The following is a 26,729-nucleotide window of genomic DNA, read 5'->3' on the forward strand; positions in this document are numbered from 1 at the left end:
TTTTTCCTGCTTTTTTAGGAAAAAGTTCAGTTTTCTCTATAATGGAGGGGTTGCACCCCCCCAACCGCAACATGAAGAGTATGAAGTAAAGTGGGGAAGTTTCCCCGCCACACCCCTCCCCCGTCAGAGCCCTTTAAAAGTAACTTTTTAGGCGGCGCGCTGGGGTCTTGCGCCGATTTGTCTGTGCTGAAATGTCATAGTAACATAGTAGATGACGGCAGATAAAGACCCGAATGGTCCATCCAGTCTGCCCAACCTGATTCAATTAAAATTTTTTTTTTTCTTCTTCTTAGCTATTTCTGGGCGAGAATCCAAAGCTTTACCCGGTACTATGCTTGGGTTCCAACTGCCGAAATCTCTGTTAAGACTTACTCCAGCCCATCTACACCCTCCCAGCCATTGAAGCCCTCCCCAGCCCATCCTCCACCAAACGGCCATATACAGACACAGACCGTGCAAGTCTGCCCAGTACTGGCCTTAGTTCAATATTTAATATTATTTTCTGATTCTAAATCCTCTGTGTTCATCCCACGCTTCTTTGAACTCAGTCACAGTTTTACTCTCCACCACCTCTCTCGGGAGCGCATTCCAGGCATCCACCACCCTCTCCGTAAAGTAGAATTTCCTAACATTGCCCCTGAATCTACCACCCCTCAACCTCAAATTATGTCCTCTGGTTTTACCATTTTCCTTTCTCTGGAAAAGATTTTGTTCTACGTTAATACCCTTTAAGTATTTGAATGTCTGAATCATATCTCCCCTGTCTCTCCTTTCCTCTAGGGTATACATATTCAGGACTTCCAGTCTCTCCTCATACATCTTCTGGCGCAAGCCTCCTATCATTTTCATTTTCGTCGCCCTCCTCTGGACCGCCTCAAGTCTTCTTACGTCTTTCGCCAGATACGGTCTCCAAAACTGAACACAATACTCCAAGTGGGGCCTCACCAATGACCTGTACAGGGGCATCAACACCTTCTTCCTTCTACTGACTACGCCTCTCTTTATACAGCCCAGAATCCTTCTGGCAGCAGCCACTGTCTTGTCACACTGTTTTGCGCGCCAAAGTCTCGCGCGCTTTTGTCCTATCACCGGTCGGAACTAGCTTTCACTATGTTTTATGTTCCCAAATACCTGTAAACATAAATAAATAAATGTGCTTAGACTTCCAGACTTGTGTGTTTAAAGTCAAGGGTTGAATGGAGAGAGTTAATCCTAAATACCAGAAAGTCACAGGCAAATAATGAATCAGTTTAGTCACAGTGGCACTCGGAGTCTCACCTCCTGGGGCTCCAGCTGTAACGGCCTTGGGATAGTTGTGACTGGTTAGCGGTTCGGGGCTTGTGGGCGCTGCCAGAGCCAAGCTGCGGTGGGCAACAGGAGCCAAGCAGCCAGAGCCATGGCCGCCATGGTGCCAGCCCCGGTTGCAGGCACCTTCCTCCTCCTCTTCCCCTGGTAGCCACTTGACTTGGCCCATACCAATGCTGCGCAGGAGCTGCCGAAAGCCTTGCACTGTCAGCGAGCTGTTGTCACCGTAGCGTGTGAAAACATGTGCAACTGCCGCCACTGAGCCAGGAACGCCCGCTCCCGGTCCACGGCAGCCAGCTCTAGCTCTACACTGTTTCCGCCACTGGCCGCTCAACGAGAACAAGGGCAGCGAGATGAGCATTGACAGCATCAGCCCTGCCCAGCCGCTCTTTCCCTCCCAGCTCACACACCCGTCGGCAAAGTCGTTATGCAAGTCGTAAGCTTCCCTCCAACGCTGACCTATCTTCCATAGGTCAGCGACAGAGGGAAGCTTACAACTTGCTTCAGGCCTTCCTCGTTGCCGGGTCCTGCCTTTGCGGAAACAGAAAGTAGGCAGGACCCGGCAGCGAAGAAGGCCCGAAGCAAGTTGTAAGATTCCATCCATTGTTGACCAGTCCCCTGCCTGTCTCCTGCCTTAGCCCGTAGCGAATTCATGCTTCGTAGCTCTAAGGTATGCGTGCCGGCTTCTCTTCTCTTCTCCCCCCCTCCCCGGGACATAACTTCCGGTTTCAGAGTGAAGAGAAGGGAAGCCGGCACGCATACCTTAGAGTCCTGAAGCATGAGTTTGCATCTCCAAGCCGGTGAGAGGTGTTTTTTTTATGGGGGGGAGGGTTATGTTGAGCAGCGGCAGCAGCAGGATTCCCAATAGATGACAGCCGGGCGGTCATCTAAATTAGCTGAGCGGAGCACCCGTCTAAAAGGCCCTGGGGAGAACACTGGAACCTTAATATAGTCTTACAGAGACTCAGCAAAGCACTGTATGAGCCCTTACAGGAAGCTTCCCTCATGGATCTGATGGTTAAAGCAGTTTTCTTGGTGGCAATTACTTCTGCCAGAAGAGTCTCGGAATCCCAGGTCCTGTCATGCAAAGAGCTGTTTCTCGATCACGGAAGCAGGAGTGACTTTGCGGATGGTTCCCTCCTTTGCTGTTATGTTCTTGTTTAACTTGTATTTTTTTCCCTTACATTCCTCTCAGTCTTGTTAATGTTTTCACTACATTACTGTTTGTTCAGTGTTTGTTTTAAAATTCCTCTGAGCAGATCAGACACTTGGTGTCGGGGAATTCCCCGTACCCCTCCTTCTCTTGTCTTCTTCTGTAGGGCTGTTGCTGGCTTTGGTATGAATTGAAGGGGGCAGTAGAGACTGTAGAGATGGAGGAGGAGCTGAAAATCTGTGACTGACATTTTCTGCAGAATGCTTGCAAACAGACATGGTCAACCCTATTGTTCTAGCATATCATCCATATCTACTGGAAAATATATTATCAAGGTAAGAACCTAATCTCCTTATTTAAAACACATTAAAGGTAAAAGAAATGTGTTTTGTCTGATCACTCATATTTTCTATAAATTTTACACATCTTAGACAAATTCTTCCAGGTGTATGTTAACTTATGAGCAAACTGCATGCTTAAAAATAATTAAATCTATGTGCATTTTTCTTTCCTCTAGCCTGAGGAACTATGAGTGCATGGATAAAAAATTGGACAATAGTCAAAGCTCTAATTTCTATAGACAAAAGTTTTACCAAAGGGAATGGGGTTGTCTATATGAGTAATATTGTTATTAATAACATTTGTTTGTTGACTTTGTAGAATGAAAGCTCCCTTAGGCTTTCTGGGGGTGATTCTAATTTTCATGCCCGGAACTGGAAGATAAAAGCTGATCAAGCAAAGAAAACAGCATTTATCCGAGAAGCAGAAAAACTTAAATATCAGTAAGTTGCAAAAGTGAAAAGTGTGTGTGTGGGGGGGGGGGGTTTCTTCTTCTAACACTCAAGATTCAGCACCAATGTTGAGCTAAAACATATCCATAATGGGCAGTGTTTTGCTTTATTTTTTAGTTCTGGTGATGTTGGCATGAAGGCAATGTTTAATTTTGATCTCATGAATATTGTTGTAAAAATACCGTACTTGTGCAATCACAATATAAGAAGCAGTTGAAAGCTTTATTTAATCATTTTTCAGTGTTCCACTGTTGAATCTTCTTTGTAGTCAATCTGTCAGAGTACCTTTGGGGGGAACCCTTGCTGGCCCAATGTCCTGTAGATCCTTCTGAAGTGCATCCACAGTACTAACTCAAGCTATCGTATCAGCCCATGAGCCTTTTCTCTCTCTTGGCTTGCGTGCACTGTCAAGCCAAATGACTGGAGATGAGACCCCAGATTTTCCATCATATAATGTGCAGCACTGTGGTATGAGCTTTGAGACTGGCCCTGATTTGGGTGGGGTTTGTTTGATTTTTTGCTCTTTTGAATGCATCTTGTTATGTCTGAAATTCAAATATTTATTTTGTTAGTTAGTCTGTAAGTGATATATAAATACTAAGTGGTTTATATTCAGTTACTCAAGCATTTTTCCCTATCTGTCCCAGTAGGCTCTCACTCTGTCTAACATACTTGGGGCAATAGTGACCTCTACCTGAATAACTGGATAGAGATAATATTCAGCCCACTAACAGGACAACCATCCTGATAAAATTAAGACAGTAAAAGGGCCCAGGAATTATTTTTCTTTAACATCGTTCTCATTTTCAAAGCATATGGATATCTTAAAATGTCCATATGGACATCCGTGTGCTTGAAACATCCAAATCCCCATTTTGCAAAGGCAGAAAAGGGACGTCCAACACTGCAACATGTCCTCATAGCAAGGGGGAATGGTGTGTTGTTTTGTGTGGGACTAGGGAGGGCCTAAAATCAGGACATGCAATAGTGATTATTGAAGAGGAAGAAACAGACCTGTTTCAGTCATGTTTAGGTATAAAAAGGTGCTCTGATTCTTCAAGGGGTAAATGAACATGTTGATAAAGGTGAGCTGGTCGATATTGTGTATTTGGATTTTTAAAAGACATTTGGACAAAGTACCTCATGAAAGATTTCTGAGTAAATTTGAAAAGTCATGGGATAAGAGGTAATGTCCTATTATGAAATAACAACTGGTTGAAAGATAGAAAACCGAGAGTAGGTTTAAATGGTCAATATTCTCAGTGAAGAAGGGTAAATAGTAGGGTTCCTCAGGGGTCTGATCTGGGACCGCTGCTTTTTAACAAATATCAGTGATCTAGAGATGAGAATAACAAATAGGATAATTATGTTTCTAGTGCAATGTGTCTAGTAGTCCTGAACACTAGGGTTATGCATCTGAATCCACAAGTTGCTTTAAGAATATCATCACTTACACTGGTCAACAAAAAAAAAAGTTTCTTTGTTACTGAGAACTTAAGAAGTAATAATAATAATAATAACAGTTTATATACTGCAATACCGTTAAGTTAATAGGGGACAGATTCAAAACAAATACTAGGAAGTTCTTTGTTACCCAACGTGTGGTGGACACCTGGAATGCGCTTCCAGAGGATGTGATAGGGCAGAGTACGGTACTGGGGTTTAAGAAAGGTGCATCTTGGGATGCACCGGGAAGGGGCTTAAGGCTCTGATTGGCCTGGATGCCAAAGGCCTCTCCTATGGGGCATCCAGGCCATCCAGAAAGATACCTACACCCTCCAGCCAGCAGGCCCACCTCTTCAACAAAATAGTGAGCCTTCCTCTTCAATGCACTGTGGAGAGGCCTATGGCTCAGATTGGCCCAGGCACCTAAGGTCCTGCCTATGGGAAAGCTTGTAACTCAGAGACTTGTCTCACTGATGTAATCGCCACCAAGAACACCATCTTGACATTCAGAATCTAGTAAAACCTTGCAAAATGGTATTAAAGTTCAAGTGTAGGAATGGTAGATGCACCAGAGGGCACAACCTGCGAGCCCTATTAAAGAATCTTGCCACATCTGGGTGAGAAGCCAGAGACTCTCTCTCTCCCTGAGCTCAGAAGCATGAAAGGCCTGCTATCTGCGCTTTCAGTGATCCAACCAACAGGTCCTTCTCAAGTCCCTCTTGCAAATAGTTCTAGGACTACTGAGGTCAGGGCTTGTAAAGGCTCCGCCTCGATCTTGGCACACCACTGTCGGAAACTTCCAAACTTTGGCTTGGCTGCCACCATCAATGTCTTCTTGCCTCTAAGCAGAGTGGAAATGACTACCTCCAAGTATCTCTTCCTTACTAAGGCCACACGCTCAAGAGCCATGCTGTATGCCCAAAGTGTTCCGGATTCACTACGGGAACCGAACCCTGTGTTAGGAGATCCACTTGAAACTTTCAATCTGATGCTTTCATCTCTCTGTAGGTGAACTATGTCCACATACCATGGTCAGTAGGCCCAATCGGGCACTACTAGGACAAACAGCCCCAGATGACTCGTGATCCTGCAAATGACTCAATCTAGATGAACTGGGGAGACGGGGGGAGAGGTGTTATATGGCAGGGGGGGTCACTTGCCAGTGGGAGAGAGTGGGCATCTCTCCTGCTATGGGGGTGGGGGGGTGCGCGGCCAGGATTTCTTGCCAGCAGGAGAGTGTGGTCATCTCTCCCGCTGCAGGGAGGTTGTCGCTTCTGTTCCGGGGGGGTGGGGGTGTTTGCCGGTGACATGGGTTTCTTGGCAGCGAGAGAGAATCAGTATTTCCCGCTGCTGGGGGGGGTTTTGTTGGTTGATTGAACATCTCTTTCGCTGTTGTGTTTTAATTTATTTATTTATTTTAATTTACGTGTTTTTTCTGCACATGTGCCCTTCGCTGTCACCAGCGATGGGCACGTGCAAATTTAGTGAATCTTTGTTGCTGTCCGTCGACCTCATTTGCATGCGCAATTTTTTGAGAATGTCTCGCTTTTTTTCAATTCACTATCAAAATGGTTGCATTAGCAGACCGTCGCTTTTTAAAGCAGGCTTTTTAAAACTCTGACCTCAATATGCTTGGATGTATCTCATTAGGTCTCAGTGCTTTGTCTACTCTTAGGCCCTCTTTTACTAAGGTGCATTAACTGATTAGCGCGCGCTAAACACTAATGCGTGCATGTTATTCTATGGATGAGTTAGCGTGCGCTAATTCAATTAGCACGTGCTAATCGGTTAGCGCACCTTAGTAAAAGAGGGGTTAGTTTTGCAAGGTATTCGTAAAATACTTTCTTCCATGAACAGTGTGGTACTGAATATGTACCAGTCCCATAAGTATATACACTTCTCCCTCCGAATCTGCAGTTTCAGTATCTGTGGATTCGGTTATTTGCGATTTTTTTTTTTTTTTTTTTTTACAAACAACCAATCTTCATTTTTTGCCTACTTTTTAAGCCTTCCAAACCTCCCCGGAATCTTATCTGGTGGTCTAGCGGTGAAGCGGGGCAGGAGCGATCTTCCTATGCTCCTGCCCCGTGAAGAGCCATCATCAGAATGGCTGCCGGGAGTTCTCGTTGTAGTCTCGAGATTACAACATGAACTTCCGGCAGCCATTCTGATGATGGCTCTGCACGGGGCAGGAACATAGAACATAAGAACATAAGAAATGGCTTCGCTGGATTAGACCTTAGGTCCATCCAGTCCGGCGACCCGCACTCGCGGAGGCCAAGCCAGGTGTTCCCTGCTGAGAAACCTTGATTACTCTTATCCCTCAATGTGATTTGCGAGAAGGTGTGCATCCAACTTGCTCTTGAATCCTGGAATGGTGGTCTCCATCACGACCTCCTCCGGGAGAGTGTTCCAAGCGTTCACCACTCATTGTGTGAAACAGAATTTCCTGATATTTGTCCTGGGCCTGGTGCCCCTCAGTTTCAGTCCATGACCTCTTGTCCGAGTCACATTTGACAATGTGAATAACGATGTTTCTTGCTCTATTTTGTCGAATCCTTTTAGTATTTTAAAAGTCTCTATCATGTCCCCTCGCAGTCTTCTCTTCTCAAGGGTGAACAATCCCAGTTTTCCAAGGTGTTCTTTGTAGCTCAAATTCTCGATACCTTTTACTAGCTTCGTGGCTCGCCTTTGCACCCTCTCCAGCAGGGTTGTATCCTTTTTTAGGTAGGGAGACCAGTGTTGAACACAGTATTCCAAGTGTGGTCTGACCATTGCTCTGTAAAGCGGCATTATGATGTCCACCGATCTACTCGTGATTCCCTTCTTTATCATGCCCAACATCCTGTTTGCTTTCTTTGCTGCTGCTGCGCATTGAGCCGACGGCTTCAGGGTCCTGTCTATCAGTACCCCTAGGTCCCTTTCTTGTTTGCTCTTGCCCAATGTTACACCTAACATTTTATATTCATGTTCCTTGTTTTTCTTACCCAGGTGCATCACTTTGCATTTTTCTATGTTAAACTTCATCTGCCATTTTTCTGCCCATTTCTCTAGCTGGTTCCAAATCTCTCTGAAGTTCTTCTCTTTCCTTTTGTGACCCAACTACCCGACATAGTTTTGTGTTGTCTGCAAACTTGATTAAATTAATTGTTTCATCTTCTAGGTCGTTTATGAAGATATTGAACAAGATGGGCCCAAGAACCGAACCCTGGGGTACACCGCTCGTCACCTCCCAGTCTGAGAATTTCCCATTTATGCCCACCCTCTGCAATCTGTTTTCCAGCCATTTGCCTATCCATCTTAGTATATCTCCTTCTATTCCATGGCTTTGTAGTTTTTTCAGAAGCCTTGCATGTGGAACCTTGTAGAACGCTTTCTGGAAGTCCAAGTATATTATATCCACCGGTTCACCGCTATCGATTTGTTTGTTCACCTCCTCAAAAAATTGAAGTAAATTCGTCAAGCATGACTTCCCTTTCCTGAAGCTGTGTTGGCTAGCTCTCATCAGGTCGTGAATTTCCAGGTGTTGCACTATGCTATCCTTTATTAGTGCTTCAACCATCTTCCCAGGAACCGACGTAAGACTCACAGGTCTATAGTTGCCCGGTTCTCCTCTCGATCCTTTTTTGAAGATTGGGATGACATTCGCTATCTTCCAGTCGTCTGGTATTCGCCCGGTTCTAATTGACAAGTTAGCTAGGGATTGTAATAGTTCTCCGATTTCTACCTTAAGCTCCTTTAGCACTCTCGGTGAATTCCATCTGGACCAGGGGATTTGTCACTTCTTAGTTTGTCGATCTGATAGTATATCATGTCCAAATCCACATTCACTGTGGTGAGGCTATCCTCAATTTATCCCCTTGAGTGCTCTCCCTGTTTCTGGCATTGATGCAGTGTCCTCCTTGGTAAAGACAGATGCAAAGAATGAGTTTAGCCTATCCGCAATCTGTTTGTCTTCCTTGATGCACCCTTTTCTTCCTTGGTCGTCGAGAGGGCCCACTGCCTCCTTAGCTGGTTTTTTCCCTTTTATGTATCTAAAAAAGGGCTTGAAGTTTTTGGCTTCTTGTGCTATCCTTTCCTCATAGGCTTTTTTGGCGTCTCTTATCGCCTTGTGACACTTCTTCTGGTCGACCTTGTGACTGTTCCAGGCCTCCGTTGTGTGTTCACGTTTCCATTTTTTAAACGAGTTCCTCTTATCCCTTACTGCATCCTTCACCTCTTTAGTTAGCCAAGCTGGTTCTCCTTTGTTTTTATTTTTCCTTTCTTTGGATATCTTCAGAATGTAGAGATTCTGCGCTTCGGTGATGGTATTTTTTAGTAGGGACAATGCTTGATCAACTGTTCTGATTTTGGCTGCCTTTTTCTTGAGCCGTTTTTTAACCATGACTCTCATGCTGTCATATTTCCCTTTTCTGAAGTTAAAGGTTGTGGTTTGAGTCTTGCTACGTTTCCCCTTCCCGATGCCAATTTTAAAATTGATCATGCTGTGATCGCTCGTCCCCAACGGGACCGTGACCTCTACATCTGTTGTCCTTCCAGTTATGCCATTTAGGACCAAGTCCAAGGTGGCGGTTCCTCTTGTCGGTTCTCCCACCATAAGTAAGGAAACTTAGGATTGTCCAAAACACAGCAGTCCGCTTGATATTTGGATTAAAAAAGAGCGACCATGTTAGCCCCTACTACAGACTGCTTCACTGGCTACCAATGGAGGCACGAATAATTTTCAAGTTCTCTTGCATATGTTTCAAGCTGGTTTGGGGACTAACTCCTACATACCTGCTACCTCACTTCATTCTATACAGCCCTACGAGACAAACCAGAAACAGCAACCTATTTGCATACCCAAGCATTACCGGCTGCAGTTACAAAACTTTCCTGGATAGAACTTTTATGTACCAAACAAACAAACAACAACACTGGTTAGACAACTACATAAATGGAGCAAAACTGACATATAATGCCTTTAGAAAAGCCATAAAAACTGCCTTATTCAACAGAATTATCACCTAAAAAAGTATCTACACCTAACACTACATATGTCCACTCCCGTTTTTAAGACTGAAATGTCTAACATTATTTTTGCTGCCTTTTAAGATTCTGTTTGCTGTATTTCACTGCCTTTTTTGTAAGACTCTATATACTCTTTGTAAGATTCTATATGCTGTATCTCGGACTTTTTGTAAGATTCTATATGCTTTTTGTAAGTTTCTATATACTGTATCCCGGACTTCAACATACTGTAACTCGCTGACTGTCCAGCTCTCTTCAGTGTGAACTGCCTAGAAGTCTCACGACTATGGCGGTATAGAAGAATAAAGTTATTATTATTATTTGTTCTAGGAAGCAGTCCCCTATCATTTCCAGGAACTTGGATTCCCTGCCGCAGTTTGAGGTTCCTAGGTTCCAGTTTATCCTGGGAAAGTTGAAGTTTCCTATGATCGTTACATTACCTGCTCTACATCCATGGTTGATTTCCTCTATCATTTCTATGTCTGTTTCTTTCATCTGTCCTGGGGGGTCGATAATAGAGGCCAATTTTTGTGTCAGCTTCATTTTGTCTAGGAATCTTTATCCAGAGGGATTCCAATTTTTCTTTCCCTTCTGTCTTCCCTTCTCTGATAGACTCTACTTCTTCTTGGACATACAGGGCAATACCTCCCCCTTTTTGCCCTATTCTATCTCTTCTGCATAGTTTGTATCCCTGTAGTACTGTGTCCCATTCATTTTCCTCATCCCACCATGTTTCTGTTATTCCAATGATATCCAGTTCTTCTCGTCTTGCTAGTGCTTCCAGTTCCCCCATTTTGTTTCCCAAGCTTCTGGCATTCGTGTACATACATTTGAGCTCCCTTTGCGCATTTGTATACACACAATTGAGTTCTCTTGGTGGTACCTTCTTGGATTTTTTAGACCACATCCCTTTTTGTATCCATTTGCGCTCTATCTCTGTTACTTTCGATTTCAGCATGCTCTTCCCCTTTGTCTGAGCAGTTGCTTGTAGTTTCTTCTTTGGGGTCTCCTGATGCCCGGGCCATCGACTGGTTGTTGACTGTCGGCTCTCCCCTGATTTTTAGTTTAAAGCCCTCTCAATGGTCTTCTTCATGTTTTCAGCCAAGACTCTTGCTCCTTGCTTGGTGAGGTGTAGGCCGTCCCTTCTGTAGTATCTGCCACTTCCCCAGAATGCCGTCCAGTTGCGCACGAAGTCGAATCCCACCTCATCGCACCATCATCTCATCCAGGTGTTGATTGCTCGCAGTTCATCCTGCCTCTTTCCATCCGCTCTCGGTACTGGGAAGATCTCGGAGAAGGCCACTTTCACCTCCCTGACCTTCAGTTTTCTTCCTAGTGAGCGGAGTTGACCCTTCAGTTCTTCCCTGTCATACTTCCGTCCGCTCACATCGTTGGTTCCCACGTGGATAAGCACAGCAGTGTCCTCTTCTCCTGCGTTGTCTATGATCCTGGTGATCCTTCTGGCCACATCCTTCACTCTTGGAAGATCGCTCTTGTCCCGCTTCACTGCTAGACCACCAGGTAAGGTTCCGGAGACGCAGGAGGGAGGCGGGGGTGGGTCAGAGCCGGCCGAGAAGTTATTCGTGATTTTTCACACTTCGCGGTCCGGCTCTGCACCTAACCCCCACGAATACCGAGGGAGAAGTGTATGTCAATCATCTGCAAACCTCCTCCTGTAGGTTTTTCTTTCATGAACACTGAAAGTATTTGTTGGGCATTTCTATTTTTTCCTTCTCACTTTTCACATATTGGTTCTCAATATTTTCAAATCTTGTAATTCCACCCCTGGCCTTCCTTCTCTTCCCAGTATACTTCAAAAAGTCACCTTGCTTTACATCTTCAGCCATTTTTTGTCTATGCTTTTGCCATCATGACTTTTTTCTTTGATTCTTTCAACCTTGTGTGGTATTCTTTATTTTCTTACATTTCTTTTTGTGATCTATATTTTTTTTATGGATGCTGCTTTTTTTTCATTTATTTTTGCAATCACTTTTTGGAGAACCATCTCGGTTTCCTTTTTCTCTTGTTTTCGGGCCTCTTTTACAAAGCCACAATAGTGATTCTCGTTCGGCAAATGCGACACAGCCCATTTAATTCCTATGGGCTGCGTCACATTTGTTGCACCAGGACTCACTACTGCAGCTTTTAAAAAGAGCTCTTGATTTTTTTTTCCTTTCATACATAAAGACCTGCTTTCCTTTCTAAAGACCCTTTCATTTTAGTCCACTGTCTTTCCATTTCCCTTTTCTCCTTCCATCCTGTTAGCTTTTTTCTCCTGTTTTACTAAAGTCAATATGTTTGAAATCAAAGCCTTTGAATTTGATGTGACTAGCTTTTATATCAAACTGCATTGTATAGTGATCACTGTCCCCAGGATTTGCACTTGTATTTTGTTTATTTTCTTTGTTTTCTCTATTTCTGTACCTATTACAGTATGTATTTTCTATAATATTTCAACAATATAACCAAGAAAAAATTTGAAAGTGAAAGCTCTAAATCTGATCTTTTTCTCCACAGAATTGCTGTAATAGAAAAAAACAAAAATGGCCACCTGTACAACAAGAAGAGTGATTTTAGGGCTGAGTACAGCACCCTGGAAGATCATGAACATAAGCTGACCAACAATCGGAAGGCAGAAAGTAATTGAGATTCATTTTGTAACAATGTATTCAGTTGTACAGTCTATAGCAGTGTTCTTCAACCTTTATCACCTATGGACTGGCAGAAATAAAATAATTATTTTGTGGACTGGCACCAGTCTGCGGACCGGCAGTTGAGGAACACTGAGCTAAGTCGTGCCCATCTCCACCAATCTCTGCCCCAGACCCCGCCCCCATAATAGTACTAATTGTAACACCTTTTTCCACTCATTTTTCATATATACACACACACAATATAATGGTTAACCACAAAATTTAAAATACACAAAGCACACTGTATGCTTTTCAACATTCATTCCTACCAGAAAACAGATAACCCCATGCAAATGCAGGACCAAAAACTAAAAGTTGATTGCACTGTGGACCGGCGACAAGAACACTGTCTTCTGTCCGATGGATGTGCTGGCCCTGTGGACCGGCAGAAAATTTCTGCGGACCAGCACCAGTCCATGGACCGGCGGATGAAGAACACTAGTCTATAGCATATGTGTGAAACACAAGGGCCCCGGGCCAAATCTGGCCTGCCTGGCCATTTTATGTGGCCCGCAGCAGTGCGGTGATGGGACTAAAGCACGCCAGACAATCGCACATGGACAAAGGATCTCAGATAAATGTGCGCAGGACGCCAGCTCACTGGATTAAAAGTTAAATTTAAAGCACTCTGAGAGAGGGAACCCACCCACTTTACTTAGAAGTGTTGGCGTTGCCATGGGGGGTGGGGACACCCCTCCCCTTAGAGAGGAAACTTTAATTTTTCCCTAATACAGGGAAAAATTACACTTTCCTTTGTAATGGGGGTGTCCCCCCTCCCCCGAACACTCCAATGGCAGCGCCAACACTTCTAAGTAAACTGGGCGGGTCCCCCCCATACCTCACCTCAGAATGCTTTACATTTAACTTTTAATCCGGCGTGCTGACATACTGTGCGCATTTGAGCTCCTTTGTCCTCACACGCTTGTCCTGCGCACTTTCATCTATGTACCGGCAGTGCTCCCTGCCTTGGAGTCATGGACTGGGTACTTTCCCTTCTCACAGCCCAACCCCAATGCTCTGCTCATTTGCTGCTATCTTTTGAGTGGCCTCCTATTTTATCACCAAATAATTCCACCCCCAAACAGGGAATATTGGCTAAACGTTCTTGAATGTTGACGTCAAGATTAGAGACTTGGAGCCAGGCCAGCCGTCTCATGGCAATGGACATAGCTGATGCTAGAGATGTCACATTGAAAGCGTTGAACACAGAATGAGCCATGAATTTTCTCATTTGAAACAAATTGTGTGTAATCTCTTGAAATTGTTTGAGATTGTCATACAGAATAAATTGTTCAAAGTTTGAAAGAGATTTAATGAATTGTTTCAAGTAGAAACACATATGAAAAGTACAACTCAGTGCCCTACTAGTGAGCATGGAATTCTGGAAGAGACACCACCCAAACTTATCAAGAGTGCAGCCTTCCTTGCCCATACATGCACTGGCATATACTTGAGTGCTAGAAGACTTCTTCAAGGCAGATTCAACTAGTAGGGACTGATGCTGCAACTGCAGTAGATCAAAACCTGGACAGGATTGAACTCTATAAAGAGTATCTATTCTCCTGGAAGCTGTTGGCAAAGTTAAAGGTGTCTCCCAGTTTTTAAGCAGGAGATGATGAAAAGACAGCTTAATGACCTTAAGGAGGTTCATCAAAATCCAAGGCTTCCAGAAGTTACGCTCTTGGTTCTGTATCTGTTTCCATGAGGACAAGAAAAGCCTTCCCCATTTGTTGGACATATTTGGTGAATGACAGACCTTCTGGAGGAGAACAACGCCTAAGTTCAGGAGGTGATGGGTCAGAAGGTATGCCATATGACTCTGGAGCTGATAAGTCAGGCTCTGGCTCAGTGTCATTATGCTGAGAATGGTCAGTATTGTACTCGGGCATACCCAACAAGTCTCTATAAGATGGTGGGGAGATGTGCTTATGACTGGAAGTGGCCGGAGTCTGATGGCGACTTTGACGTCGAGAAGGACCCTGATGCCAGTGTTGGTACCGATCCAATGATGAAGATAGGAATTGACGTCGTGAGTGCATCAAGGAGGATTTATGTTGAGGAGTCTGAGATTCGGTACCGATAGACCTCAATGCTCTCTGAGAACTGGCTTTAGCAGAAGGAGAGTGAGATGCAGTACCCTGGGGCCTTGATGTGCTATGCTCGGTCTGGACCAGTACCGATGAAGACTGTAACTGCATTGGTGCCTCTTGCGTTTGTAGATTCATAGCAAGCTTTTGGTGTAACAGCTCTGTTTGTTGCACAGGTACTTCTTCTACTACAGGATGTGGGGGTGATGGTGACCTCGATGAGGCGGTGCCATGCACAGATAACACAGCATGCACCAATGGAGGATGATGGTATCAACGCTTGGCATGCATCAATTGAGGGCTCGATGCTGGAGATGCCTGTAATGCTTGCTGGGAAGGTGACTTCATAGCTGCCGGTACCGACAGACGTTGATGGAGACAATGATGCAGGAACCGCTGGCGATGTGTTCTGATGACATGGAAGATTCAGGTGTATCGAATAATTTTTGTTGCTGGATGGAGCAGGCTTTCAGTTTGAGTTTTAAGGAGTCAGGCAGGAACATAGTTTTGGAATAGAAGCAAAAGTTACAGTATACAGTATACTCTGCAGGCAAACAATTTGTCAAAAATCATTAAAAAAAATCCTTGCTAAATATTGTAGGATAAATTTAAGAAAAGAAAAGCTGTTGCATGGGTTAACCAGCACCCCAGATAGAGGAGGCCTCCTTTCCTCTGGGACGGAAGTTTCAGTGACTGAAGTATAGCAACATACTAGCAAATGGGACTTAGCAGCAGCAGTGTGGAGGCACATCAGTCCCCTGGCTGTTAATGTACCAAGGATGGGGAGGGGGGGTACATGGAGCAGTTGAAGGGTTGCAGTCTACATATACACGACTGTTGGCTCCGTTGGCTATCGCTCCTTCTGACATCAATTTCCTTTTCCAGGGCAGGAGACCACCAGAGCTGACAGCTGTGTACATGTGGACTACAGCCCTGCAACCACTCCATGCACCCCCCACTTATCTGGAGGAGGGGGTGCTCCAGCCAGGATGGCCATCAAGCCAGGAATGCCCCTGCTCAGGGTAATTCAGTCTTGCCTACCCTTGAAAATGACCTTGCCTAAAAAATTAGAAACAGTTTTTAAAAATACATATAAAATAACTTAAAACATCTCCAAAGACACACAATCACATGCCACTTCATCTAAGTCAATCAAACATGCTGATTTTGGTCTTTTTTAATTCTCCCTTTCTCGTTATTGTGTGCAGGGAGTTGTATTTCTGATTTTTTTAGGTAATAAATAAGAAAACCCATGCATGTAGTGGGGGCAAAACCAGGGTTGGACCGCCTATTTGACTGGTATTGGGGAAGTGGCAGTCCTGTCTTTAATTTGCTTGTCTCTAATTACCTCATAGATGATTTGCCATAGTTTGTAGTTGTATGTTGTTTTTTTGCCCCTTTCTATGCCCTAGACTGCTGCCTTCTCCCTCCCCTCATGCTCTGCTCAGCTTCTTAGACTGTAAGCTCTTCAGGCAGGAGCTTATCATACCTGAATATTATCATCATCTGCATACCTCAAGAGCACTATAAAATCAACAATTATTAAGTCTCTCCCCCTCTCTCCCCAAATCATCTGCTCAGCATCTTCGATTTGTAAACATTTTAAGACAAGGACTTTAACCCTACAGCCAAATATTTCTCCCTTTCTTTTTTTAACCCCCCTCTCCCCACCTCCGATGGCAGGAGAGTGGGCATCCCTTCTGCTGATTTTTTTTTTTTTTTGGAAAGGGAGGGGACGGTTTGGGGGAATGGACTGGTGCGAGGAAAAGGTGGCATCCAGTGGCCAGAGGGAGTGGGCATCCCTTCTGCCAATTTGTTTTGCATGGGGGGGTGTTGGAGAGGGCCATCATCGAGGGGGGGGGGAGCACTGCATTTTTTTTTTTTTTTAATGGGGCAGATATTGTGTTGTTAAAAAAAATAAAAAAGCCCCAAATGCTTTGGGCTTCACTTGCCACTCAGCTATTAGGACTTCCCCAAATTGACTCTGCACAAGTGTCAAGTCGCTCTCATAGCGACTGATTGGATGGGGGTTACCATGAACTTCCATGCAAATAATTTGCATGAAGGTTCATTGGAACATCAATTGCTGTTCCAGAGTCTGCCAAAAAATTGGCCAACAGCGATTCACACGGTCTTAACGACCGTGTTTTGTGCATCTAGCCCTGAATCATTCTGATGCTCACAACTACACTTCTCCCTCTGTATTCACTGTGATAGGGGATTAACAGAACCACAAATACTGGAAAACCGCAAATAACTTTTTTTTATATGTTATTAGCTGTTTTCTATTAAAAACCATCGTGAATATGGTGAAACTGTGAATAACATGGTGGGAGACCTGGCCTGTTTCTGAAGGAGAGGCAAAACACGGTGAAGAAAGTGCTGGGAATCAGTGATTTTCTCGGTAAAAGCTTGGAATCAGCGATTTCTCTGTGCAAGCTGATGTAGTTTGGGGGGAGGAGCCAGCAAGCTAAAAACCGTGAATAATCGAAACCGCTAATGCTGAAACCACAAATACGGAGGGAGAAGTTTAGTCAAAGGCAGAAAGTAGAGAATTAGGAAGTATTGCAAGCAGATAATGATTTTTTGCTTTCTGCTTTAGTCACTTTCCTAATACCTGCCATGTTTTCAGCATTTCATATAATTATTGAATGGTCTAGATCCTGTCAGTGTGGGTTTTTGGAAAACTTAGCATTCTTCAAGACTCTTATACTGGGCATCTATGACAATGGAGATAACAAGGCTTTTTGTCATTGAATATCCCTTCACATTTAAGTAGAATTATAGAAACTTAAACATGTGGTATATTTTGGAATCAGTAGCAACTATCTGGTTTTCAGATCTGTTGCTAAGTGAGGCTGGTGTTCTTTGTGTTGGCCATATTGAGTAGGATACTGGGGACAATAAAGCACACTAAGGATTAGAGAACTCAATTGTTTTATGGAAAACCATAAATGCATATATACCTCTGCTTAATTTTTCACAGAAGTCAAAACTGAACAGGAGCTTTCAAAAATACATAATAATGTGAAGAGATTTCAACAACAATTAAAAGATGTGAAACCTACTACAGAATGTAAGGACTATTTTTTAAACTTTACATTTTTAAATTACATTTTATATTTTTATTCTACTTAGATATCACCCATAAAGTGGTTTACACCAAAGAAAAATATATTCTTCTATAATAAGAAGTATAAAACATGTTTGTGATATGAAGGATAACCTCATCTCCTACTTTATTTAGGGAACAGGTGAGCCACAAAATCACGTCCCATCAATTCCACATCTGCATATGGAAAAACACAAATTAGCAAGTCATGCATACGGATTAAATGTGACTGGATCTGGGGGAGTGGTGGACAGAGACCATTCCCCCAGATCCAGAATATGTCTGCTGAGAAAATCAGTCTGGTCTTTGACCAGAGAGCCGCCGTGTGAACGGATTGCTGGGTATGATGGACCACTGATCTGACCCAGCAGCGGCAATTCTTATGTTCTTATTATAGCCTGGTATGGTTGCATCCAATTTATGGGAATCATTAAACCATATCTCTGTAAAAGCAACAATATCCAAATCTGCCTCAAACATCAGGGCTTGGAAATCATGAACCTTTTTACTTAGACTATGAGCATTTATGCTCATTGTTTTTTTTTTTTTCTTGTGTTATTAAGTGAGTTGTTTAGATGGTTTTCTATATTAACATTATCTTCCCCACTGCTGCCATGTTTTTGCTGGGGATAACTTTCTGAATTTCCTTGCTTTTGTCACTCCCACCCTCTAGTTCAAATGTCTAGAAGCATACCTAGTTTAAATGTCTAGACATACACAGTGCTCTACATTAAACATGTAAGAGACAATCCCTGCTCGATAGTGCTTACGATCTAATTGGGGTCAGGGAATCTCAGAGGGAATGATCAAACAGGCATTGGTAAGAGTTAGGAGTTGAAAAAGTAGATAGAAGGGACAGAGTCTGGAGCTGTCAGTAGAGAGCTGCATGGGAATGGGGATGATGGGAATCCCGCAGGTTCCCCTTCTGGGTCATGGGAATCCAGTGGGGTCGCCCCCTCAGGTCGCTGGAATCCCACGGGGTTGGAGAGAGCTCGGTTAATACGCACCTTTAACTGCCCTCCATGTTGTAGTCTTCTTTGCAGCGATCTCAGCACGCCTCCAGTAGCTGACCCGGAAGTCTTCCCCAACGTCAAAGCAGACATCGGAGGGAAGTCTTCGCCTCAGCTATGTGCAACGTGCAGGGCCCACTGCCCTGCAAAGAAGTGCGGCTGGAAATAGTGCTGCCCTTCAGCTACGGTAATTAGAGCAGCCTGCAAAAAGATTGCTGGTGCAGAGGTGAAAGATGATATCTTCAGTCTTACAGGACCCTCGGTAACCAGAGGACACTCGCTGAAAATCAGGGGAGGGAAATTTCGGGGTGATGCTAGGAAGTACTTCTTCACCGAAAGGGTGGTCGATCATTGGAACGAGCTGCCTCAGCGGGTGATTGAGGCCAGCAGCGTGTTAGATTTCTAGAGAAAATGGGATATTCATGTGGGATCTCTAGGAGAGTAAGAATCAGGGAGTGGGTCATTGGTATGGGCAGACTCGATGAGCTATGGCCCTTTTCTGCCGTCAATTTCTATGTTTCTATGTTTCTAAAGGGGTCGGACAAGCTGAATATGGTGCTGAAAGAGACACTACAGAAAAGAGAGGGCAGAAAAAACTTCCCTTTAGAGGAGACGCTGCCCAGGAAAAGGATCTAGGCTGCCCTAATTAGCTCAAGGTGAGACCGGGAGGCCAGGGGGGAACCATAGGACGCTGCAAAAAGGAGAGGAGGGGGAGGATGCTACAAAGAAGGGGGGGAAGGGAGTCCACTTGCATATGCTTGGGAGGGAGAAATAATGGCTCTGAAAACAGGAGAGGGAGAGAGAGGGTGGACAATGGGATTTAGGGAGGGAAGGAATAGAAAGGGAGAGAAGTTGGACACAAGGGATAGGGGGATAGAGACACTGGATAGGAGGATTGTTGGGAAGAGAAAGTGAGAGCTGGTGGATCCTGGTGTGGGGGGGCAGAAAAAGAGGGAGGGAGCGAGATCATGCACAAGTTGCAACAAAGAGGAAGCGCATTGGGACATGGGAGGTGGTGTACACGGGGAATGGAAGAAAGAGGAGAATTTTTGGTCATATGGAGGGAATGAGGTACAGATGATAGGGAAGAGAAAGATGAGAGGGAGAAATATTGTGGTGGAAAGGAAACAGTAGGACAGATTGAAAGGGATGCAAGAGGGAGGAATGCTGGACATAGTGGTGAAAGGAATGGAGGGAGAGATGTGGCATGGTGCTGGAGAGGGGTGATAGAAGGAGAAATGTTGGGCATAGGGCTGGTGGACAGGGGCGAAAGATGAAAAAGGGATAAATGCTGGACCATGGTAGGAGGAACCAATGGACAGCAACAGAAGAATTTGCAGAAGACGGAAAAGCGGAAAAAAGAAACTGGGGTGAACTTGATGGAAAAATAAGTCTCCAGACAACAAAGGTAAAAAACTGAATTTGTTGACTAAAATATATTAGCTTTGGGAAATATATATATCAGATTTCTTTGTATTGTGTTCAAAAGAAAATAAAAAGCATTTCTGGTTTTATTGCTGACCCTTGCTGACCCTTGCTGTGGCTGGTGAGATACCCAAGCACTGCCAGCAGAGGACCTCTAGAGATGGCCAGAACTCCCCTCCACCAAGCGCGGTAGTCGCTGGCAGCAACCATGAGCCAATGAGGTGCAAGCATCTGTGACTCGGACGCTACTGCTGCCTGCTGAGCTTGGCAAAAGGGACCCCCGGCCAACTGCAGAGGAAGTCCTCAGCTGACAGCTTGAGGGTCCTCATCGGCTGAGTATTTATATTTTATATTTACATTAGAAGCTCTGGTAGAAACCCATTTACAAAGTATGTATTCTTCTCAATTAATATTTCCAAATTAATTAAAGCGTCTTTGCTTATTTGCTTATTCAGTAGCATAATTAAATGAAATAACTACTTCTGAAGTTTTTAGGGATAGGCGGGGACGGCTTAGATTCCAGCAGGGACGGGTGGGGATGGGTTTGATTCCTAGCGGGGACGGACAGAGACGGGTTTGATTCTACCGGGAACGGGTTTGATTTCTGTCTCTGCGCAACTAGGGGAGAAGGATACACATACCCAATGAATGGTGTTCTGCTTGTGTCACCAAAGTAAGAGAACATAAGAACATGAGCATTGTAGTGTACCTTGCCTATGTAAACTAGTGAAAAGGTTTGAGCTAAATCCAATCCTATCTCTTGAGTATAGGATGGGTATTTTCAAAGACTTAATATATTTTAACTCTAGGATTAATTTCATAGTCCTAGACCAAGCAGGGTTAGTTAATTTTCCTATAGGAGTGGGCTATCAGTAAGGGAACTTATCTTTACATGACAATAATCACAAATACTGAGGGAGAATAATAAATACTTGCTGAGAGCTTAGAGCCTCAGCATTCTAGGGATATATTTCTGTCCCTGGATGCTTACATTCTACTACTGTAGGATGTGGGTGGCCATAATTCCTCCAACTGCTGCTACAAAAGAGCTCTTGAAAGATTCTAACAATACAGTTCAGGAGAGTATCCAAACCAGAGACTTGAGTCCTCTCCAAACTTCTGGAATTTCTCTGTGTGCCAAACTTGCTATTGTTGGCCGGGTAATTTGTTCCCAGGTGGATTACAATACCATTATTAGAATCCTTACTCTCTCTTCTCTGACCACATTCAGTATTTAATTGGTATTTCTGGTAACAGAGGATCTTTGAAGGTATTTCACTAAGTTGGGATCCTTGAACTGTGTTCCTAATTTAATGCCTCTGATAATGGAATCTCTTAGCAGTAAGAATTTTCTGCTTTGAGCAGATGTCGGTGTTAGTCTTTGTCTCTGGCTCCATCTCAGTACTTTTTGAATATTGTAATCAATGCAGAAAATGAATTAAATAGGTGCAAAGACTGGGAGAGTCAATGCCTTGGTAACATAGGTCGTAATCTGCCTGAGCCTACTGTGACCCATCTGGTCCTTTGTTGCTTTATTCCTTGTGGCTGTGCTGGTGATAAATTGGTTGGGAATTGAGTATTCCTGGATGCTGCTTTAATTGCAGTCAATTCAATGTTGCTAGTAATACTGAAAACATGTGTTTTATAACATTTATTCTGTTACATAAACATAGGAATCTGTACTCTAGGTGAATATCCTCTGGTCATGAACTGTTGCAGAAGAATGTCAATCACATCTTTCAACTCCTCCTTCAGTGGAGTATAGTGCCCTCTTCAGTTTTTCCTTCTGCAAGAGAACTGAAAAGTTATGTTCTGATCTGCTCTGTTTGGTTTTATTATGTTTGAGTATTTTTCATCCGTCTCATGAAGCTTAGGTGCTTTGAGGTCCCCAATTGGAGACTACTCTGCTTGGGAGAGGATGCATATTCCACGCAGGCGATCTGCAGCTTATGGGGCCAACCCCCAGGTATACCTACTGAGCTAGCTTGCCTTGTGCATTTTGGAAGTTCGGAGACCATTTCCCTGAGATCTAGCTCACCTTCTGATTTATCAGAGGATTGAGCACAGGCTGTGGGGCCCCGTGTTGGTCTCTTTGGGCTTCAGGGAGCTGGCTATATTTCTCGCTCCCCCTGTTACACTTTGAGAATCATTGGGGGTTGAGCTTACAGTCGATACTGGACCAACTGGCAGTCCAAAGATCTCCAGTTTTGGATCATTCTGACAGAAATTGAGGCAGAAAGTCTTTTCCATTCAGTCAAGTTGCAGAGAAGGCTGACACAGATAAGTACCAACACGACACAGTGAGTACATCCTATTATTAATAATAATAATAATAATAATAATAATAACTTTATTTCTTCTATACCACCATAATCTTACGACTTCTAGGCGGTTCACAGTGAAGAGAGCTGGACAGTCAGCGAATTACAGAATACCAATGGTGAGGATGATACAGTACAGTCAGTGAATTACAGATTACAATTAGTAAAATACAATACGATACATTACAGTTTGTACAGTACATGTATTTCTCAAGTTATCAGTATGGAGCTAATCGTTTAGAACTGGTAACTGATTAGGAGATAAATCTGTTGAATAGAGAATGACACGGTGGACGGTGATTGTTACCCACCAAAACGGTGACAAAAAGAAAGGTCACTGTGAGTACGGAGTGGTGAATGGTCTTGTCTCCGCAGTTAAAGGAATGAGCACGTGTGGTGAACGAGCGTGCGGTCCAGCAGCCCCCTTTCTCCCGCCAGCCGTGCATCTCCCTCCCTTCCCCTTACCTTTTCTTCGTGGCAATTGTATTGCAGCCGGAGCCTTGAAGTCACGTCGCGTGTTGCTGCTGGAAAAGTCTCCTCTGACGCAACTTCTGTTTCCGGTTGCATTGGAGGAGACTTTTCTAGCAGCCAACGCAACATGACTTCAAGGCTCTGGCTGCAATACAATGCATAGACTTATAAAAATCGCCACAAAGAGAAGGGGGAGGGAGGGAGATGCATGGCCTGCGGAAGGGAGCTGCTGGACCGCGCAAAAGGTGCTGGGGGGAATGGAGAGGAGAAGACGCTGAAGCAGCCTGAAGGGAAATGGGGAAGAAAGAGAGGGGAGAAGACGCTGGGAAATGGGGAAGAGGCAGTGGGGAGAAGACGCTGGGAAATGGGGAAGAGGCAGTGGGGAGAAGACACTGGGAAATGGGGAAGAGAAAGTGGAGAGATGCTGGGAAATGGGGAAGAGAGAATGGGGAGAAGACGCTGGGGAAGAGAGAGTGGGAAGAAGACGCTGGGAAAGAGGCTAGATTAAGAATATTTGAATCACTATCCCCTTTTGACTCTTCCATATCAATCTCCCCTGCCTTTTCTCCTTACCATCCCAACCCCCTTTCCCCAGTCCCATCCACTTTGGTTAACTCCTTCTACTTAAAGAAAAATCTTCTCTCTAGGTTTGCGGGGACAGGGCGGTGACGGGGACCGAACTCGCGGGGACGGGACGATGAAGGGGGTGGGGACGGGGTGGAGACAGGGACACATTTTTTCCCCATGTCATTTTCTACCTATTATTTCCTATGGGGAAAATTGGGAGGGAGAGTGTCTGAAAATTTTGTTTTAAAGGTTTGTGGGGCCAGAGATAGGGTCCCTCACCTCCAGATTCCCTTTCACTGAATTTTTTAATCTTCAGAGGAGCCCCTACGTGCCATTCTTAGTACAAATTTGCTGGCAGCAGCCAACTTGGATTTTAAATTATCTTTTTTTTCTAAAGCCTTCAACTGCCTCAGAATCCGTTGATTTGCCTCAAAATCGACTGGGATGGACTCCTCAGCCTGTTCTGTCCCTATATCATGCCAGTTATGTGCTGGATGACTGGCTGAAGAGTGTCCGTATACTGCGTGCTGTGAGTCTCAGGCTTAGCCTCCTCTGAGTCCTCTAGGGCTGGGGAACCACAGGGGATTCCAGGTGACTAGAAAGAAATTCCTCCCAGAGAACCCAAACAGTGATTACGCGAAACATAAGTGCGCGGGAGTGGTGGAGCCCAAGAGAATCCAGTCTGAGGTCTGCAGGGTCTATGGGACCTCCTGTTCAGGAGTTTATACAAAACTTCATGAATCTCCTGTGGAAAGTTTATTTGAATGGTCCAGGACGCTCTGCGCTGCCTATGTGCATGCCAGGGAAAGATGTAGACCAGGGAAAGATTCCTCCCCAGGAGGCCTCCCTGCCACTAAGGAATCCGGTGCCCAGCCTGAGTGACCATGTGGACCAGGACTATGAGGATTAGAGATCGGTCTCCATACGTTTACTTTCCCATAGTGCAGTTTCTTGCCTGGAGGACTCCAGTTGTCTTTCAGGGACCAGAATTCAGGATGTGATAGTCCTGCTTGACCAGGGAGAGGATCTCTCTGTGCTGTGGCTTTTCAAGTCGGCTACAATGCCTTATGTTACAGATGTGTTCAGAGAATTGAAACTGTTGACTTCATAGTGCATGGTCATGAGGAAATTTAGAGATCCCTCTGCCTCACTCCTACACCACCAAAAGCACAACTTCTACAGATCCCCAAAACCCACCATGTGTTTTGCCACCACACCGCTAATAATCCCAATGATCACGGGCCAGGGGAAATACAGTAACATAAAGAGATCACACAAGTGGAAAAATGCCAGGGGGAACCCATGCCTAATCGTAATCCCTTGCCTCAACACAGAAACATCAAAATCCACTGATCAACTCAAGATCAGTAAACAACAAAATTCCCCTCATACGAGATCACTTGTCTAATCAGAACTACGACATGCTTGTCATCACAGAAACATGGCTATCTGACAATGACGGAGTTCCATTAGGCCAGCTCTGCCTTGACAACTACTAAGCCTTCGCATTGACGCTTAAACAGGGGGGGGGGCGGAATTACAGCCATTGTGAAATCTCAGTTAACCCCACGAGTCCTGGACCAACCTTTAATGGTCTAGAATGCCTGACCTTCTCCATCGGCCAAGATGAGAAAAGTATCTTCGTCTTGATCTACAGAGCCCCACACTCGCCATCCAACATCTTGGAAAACCTACTAGCGTTAATAGGAAATCTGATCCTCTCCCATAGATATATATGGATCCTGGGAAACAAAAAAGACAGCGAAGAGCTCCAGAGAGATTTGAACCAACTAGAAAGATGGGCAGAAAACTGGCAGATGACGTTTAATATAGAGAAATGCAAAGTGAAGCACCTGGGCAGAAAAAACAAGGAGCACGAATATAAAATGTTAGGTGTAAAATTGGAAAAGTACGTGCAAGAATAGGATCTGGGAATACTAATAGACAGGACCCTGAAGCCGTCGGCTCAATGCACGGTGGCGGCAGCTAAGAAGGCAAACAGGATGTTGGGCATAATAAAGAAGGGAATCACGAGTAGATCAGAGGATGTCATAATGCACTCTATAGAGCAATGGTCAGACCACACTTGGAGTACTGTGTCCAGCACTGGTCTTCCTACTTAAAGAAGGATATAGCAATATTGGAGAGGGTGCAGAGGAGAGCGACGAAGCTAGTTAAAAATATGGAGAACTTGAGTTACAATGAACGCCTCGGGAAAACTGGGATTGTTCACCCTCGAGAAGAGAAGAATGTGCGGGGATCTGATAGAGACTTTTAAAATACTAAAAGGAATCGACAAAATAGAGCAAGAAACAACGTTATTCACGTTGTCAAATGTGACTCGGACAAGAGGTCATGGACTGAAACTGAAGGGAGACAGGACCAGGACAAATGTCAGAAAATACTGTTTCACACAGTGAGTGGTGGATGCCCGGAACGCACTTCCGGAAGAGGTTGTGGCGGAAACTACCATTCTAAGATTTAAGGGCAAGTTGGACGCACATCTTCTTGCAAGCCACATTGAGGGATATGAGTGACTAAGGTCCTCGTTCGGGAACACCTAGCTGAGCCTCCGCGGGTGCGGACCACCGGACTAGATGGACCCACAGTCTGATCCGGTGCGGGCATTTCTTATGTTCTTATGAAACTTCAACTTCCCCGAATTTCCAAATGTGACCAGCCAACCACTGGACTTTGTCAATACCATATACGACCTAGGCTTTGAACAGACAATCCACCATCCCACACACACCTCAGGCAACACCCTGGACCTTATCTTCTTTATGAATGATTCTCCTACTCACTTCAACAACAAAGAAGCCATAACCCCAATACCATGACCATTATCTCATCACCTTCAATAGCGACATAGTTAAAGGGAAAAATAGTCAACAACCTCATGCCACCACCAAACCCACCCTAGATCCCTCCTCAGTAGACCTACCCACCTTAGAGACTGGCCTCACCAAACATAGATCAAATTGATTAAACTGACAATCATCGACCTTTGTCAGACGTAGCAGAGAACTTGCACACGGGTCTGTAATCTCTATGAAAATTTAGCATCCACAAAAAAAGCAAAGAACAAACAAACAGGAATTGCTCATCTTCATGGTTCACTACTGAACTCAGGGAGCTGAAGCGGAAGGTACAGAAAGCAGAACGATCATGGTGTAAATCCAAACAGCTGGCAGACAAAACATCTGGAAATAACTATCAGAACTTTACAAGCAATCCATAACAGAAGCCAAAGAAAAACGCTATGCCTAATTCATTGCTAAATTTCCAAATCGATCGAGGGGCATCGTCTCCTAACTAAGAAATTATTCTCAGCCACC

The 26,729-nt window shown here is 44.4% G+C and overlaps 1 protein-coding gene across 3 annotated transcripts in view; it reads left to right on the plus strand.

Annotated features, from left to right (window-relative positions):
* CCDC112 (coiled-coil domain containing 112) overlaps positions 1 to 26,729 on the plus strand; it is a 65,360-nt gene that overhangs the window by 5,495 nt on the left and 33,136 nt on the right. For all 3 annotated transcript variants that reach the window (XM_033929079.1, XM_033929078.1, XM_033929077.1), the window contains exons 2-4: positions 3,119 to 3,240; positions 12,223 to 12,344; positions 17,472 to 17,561. In XM_033929079.1, coding sequence (XP_033784970.1) covers positions 3,119 to 3,240; positions 12,223 to 12,344; positions 17,472 to 17,561 — 334 coding nt within the window. The remainder of the gene's footprint in view (positions 1 to 3,118; positions 3,241 to 12,222; positions 12,345 to 17,471; positions 17,562 to 26,729) is intronic.

This window comes from Geotrypetes seraphini, chromosome 1 (assembly GCF_902459505.1).
Source record: "Geotrypetes seraphini chromosome 1, aGeoSer1.1, whole genome shotgun sequence".
Lineage (NCBI taxonomy): Eukaryota > Metazoa > Chordata > Amphibia > Gymnophiona > Dermophiidae > Geotrypetes > Geotrypetes seraphini.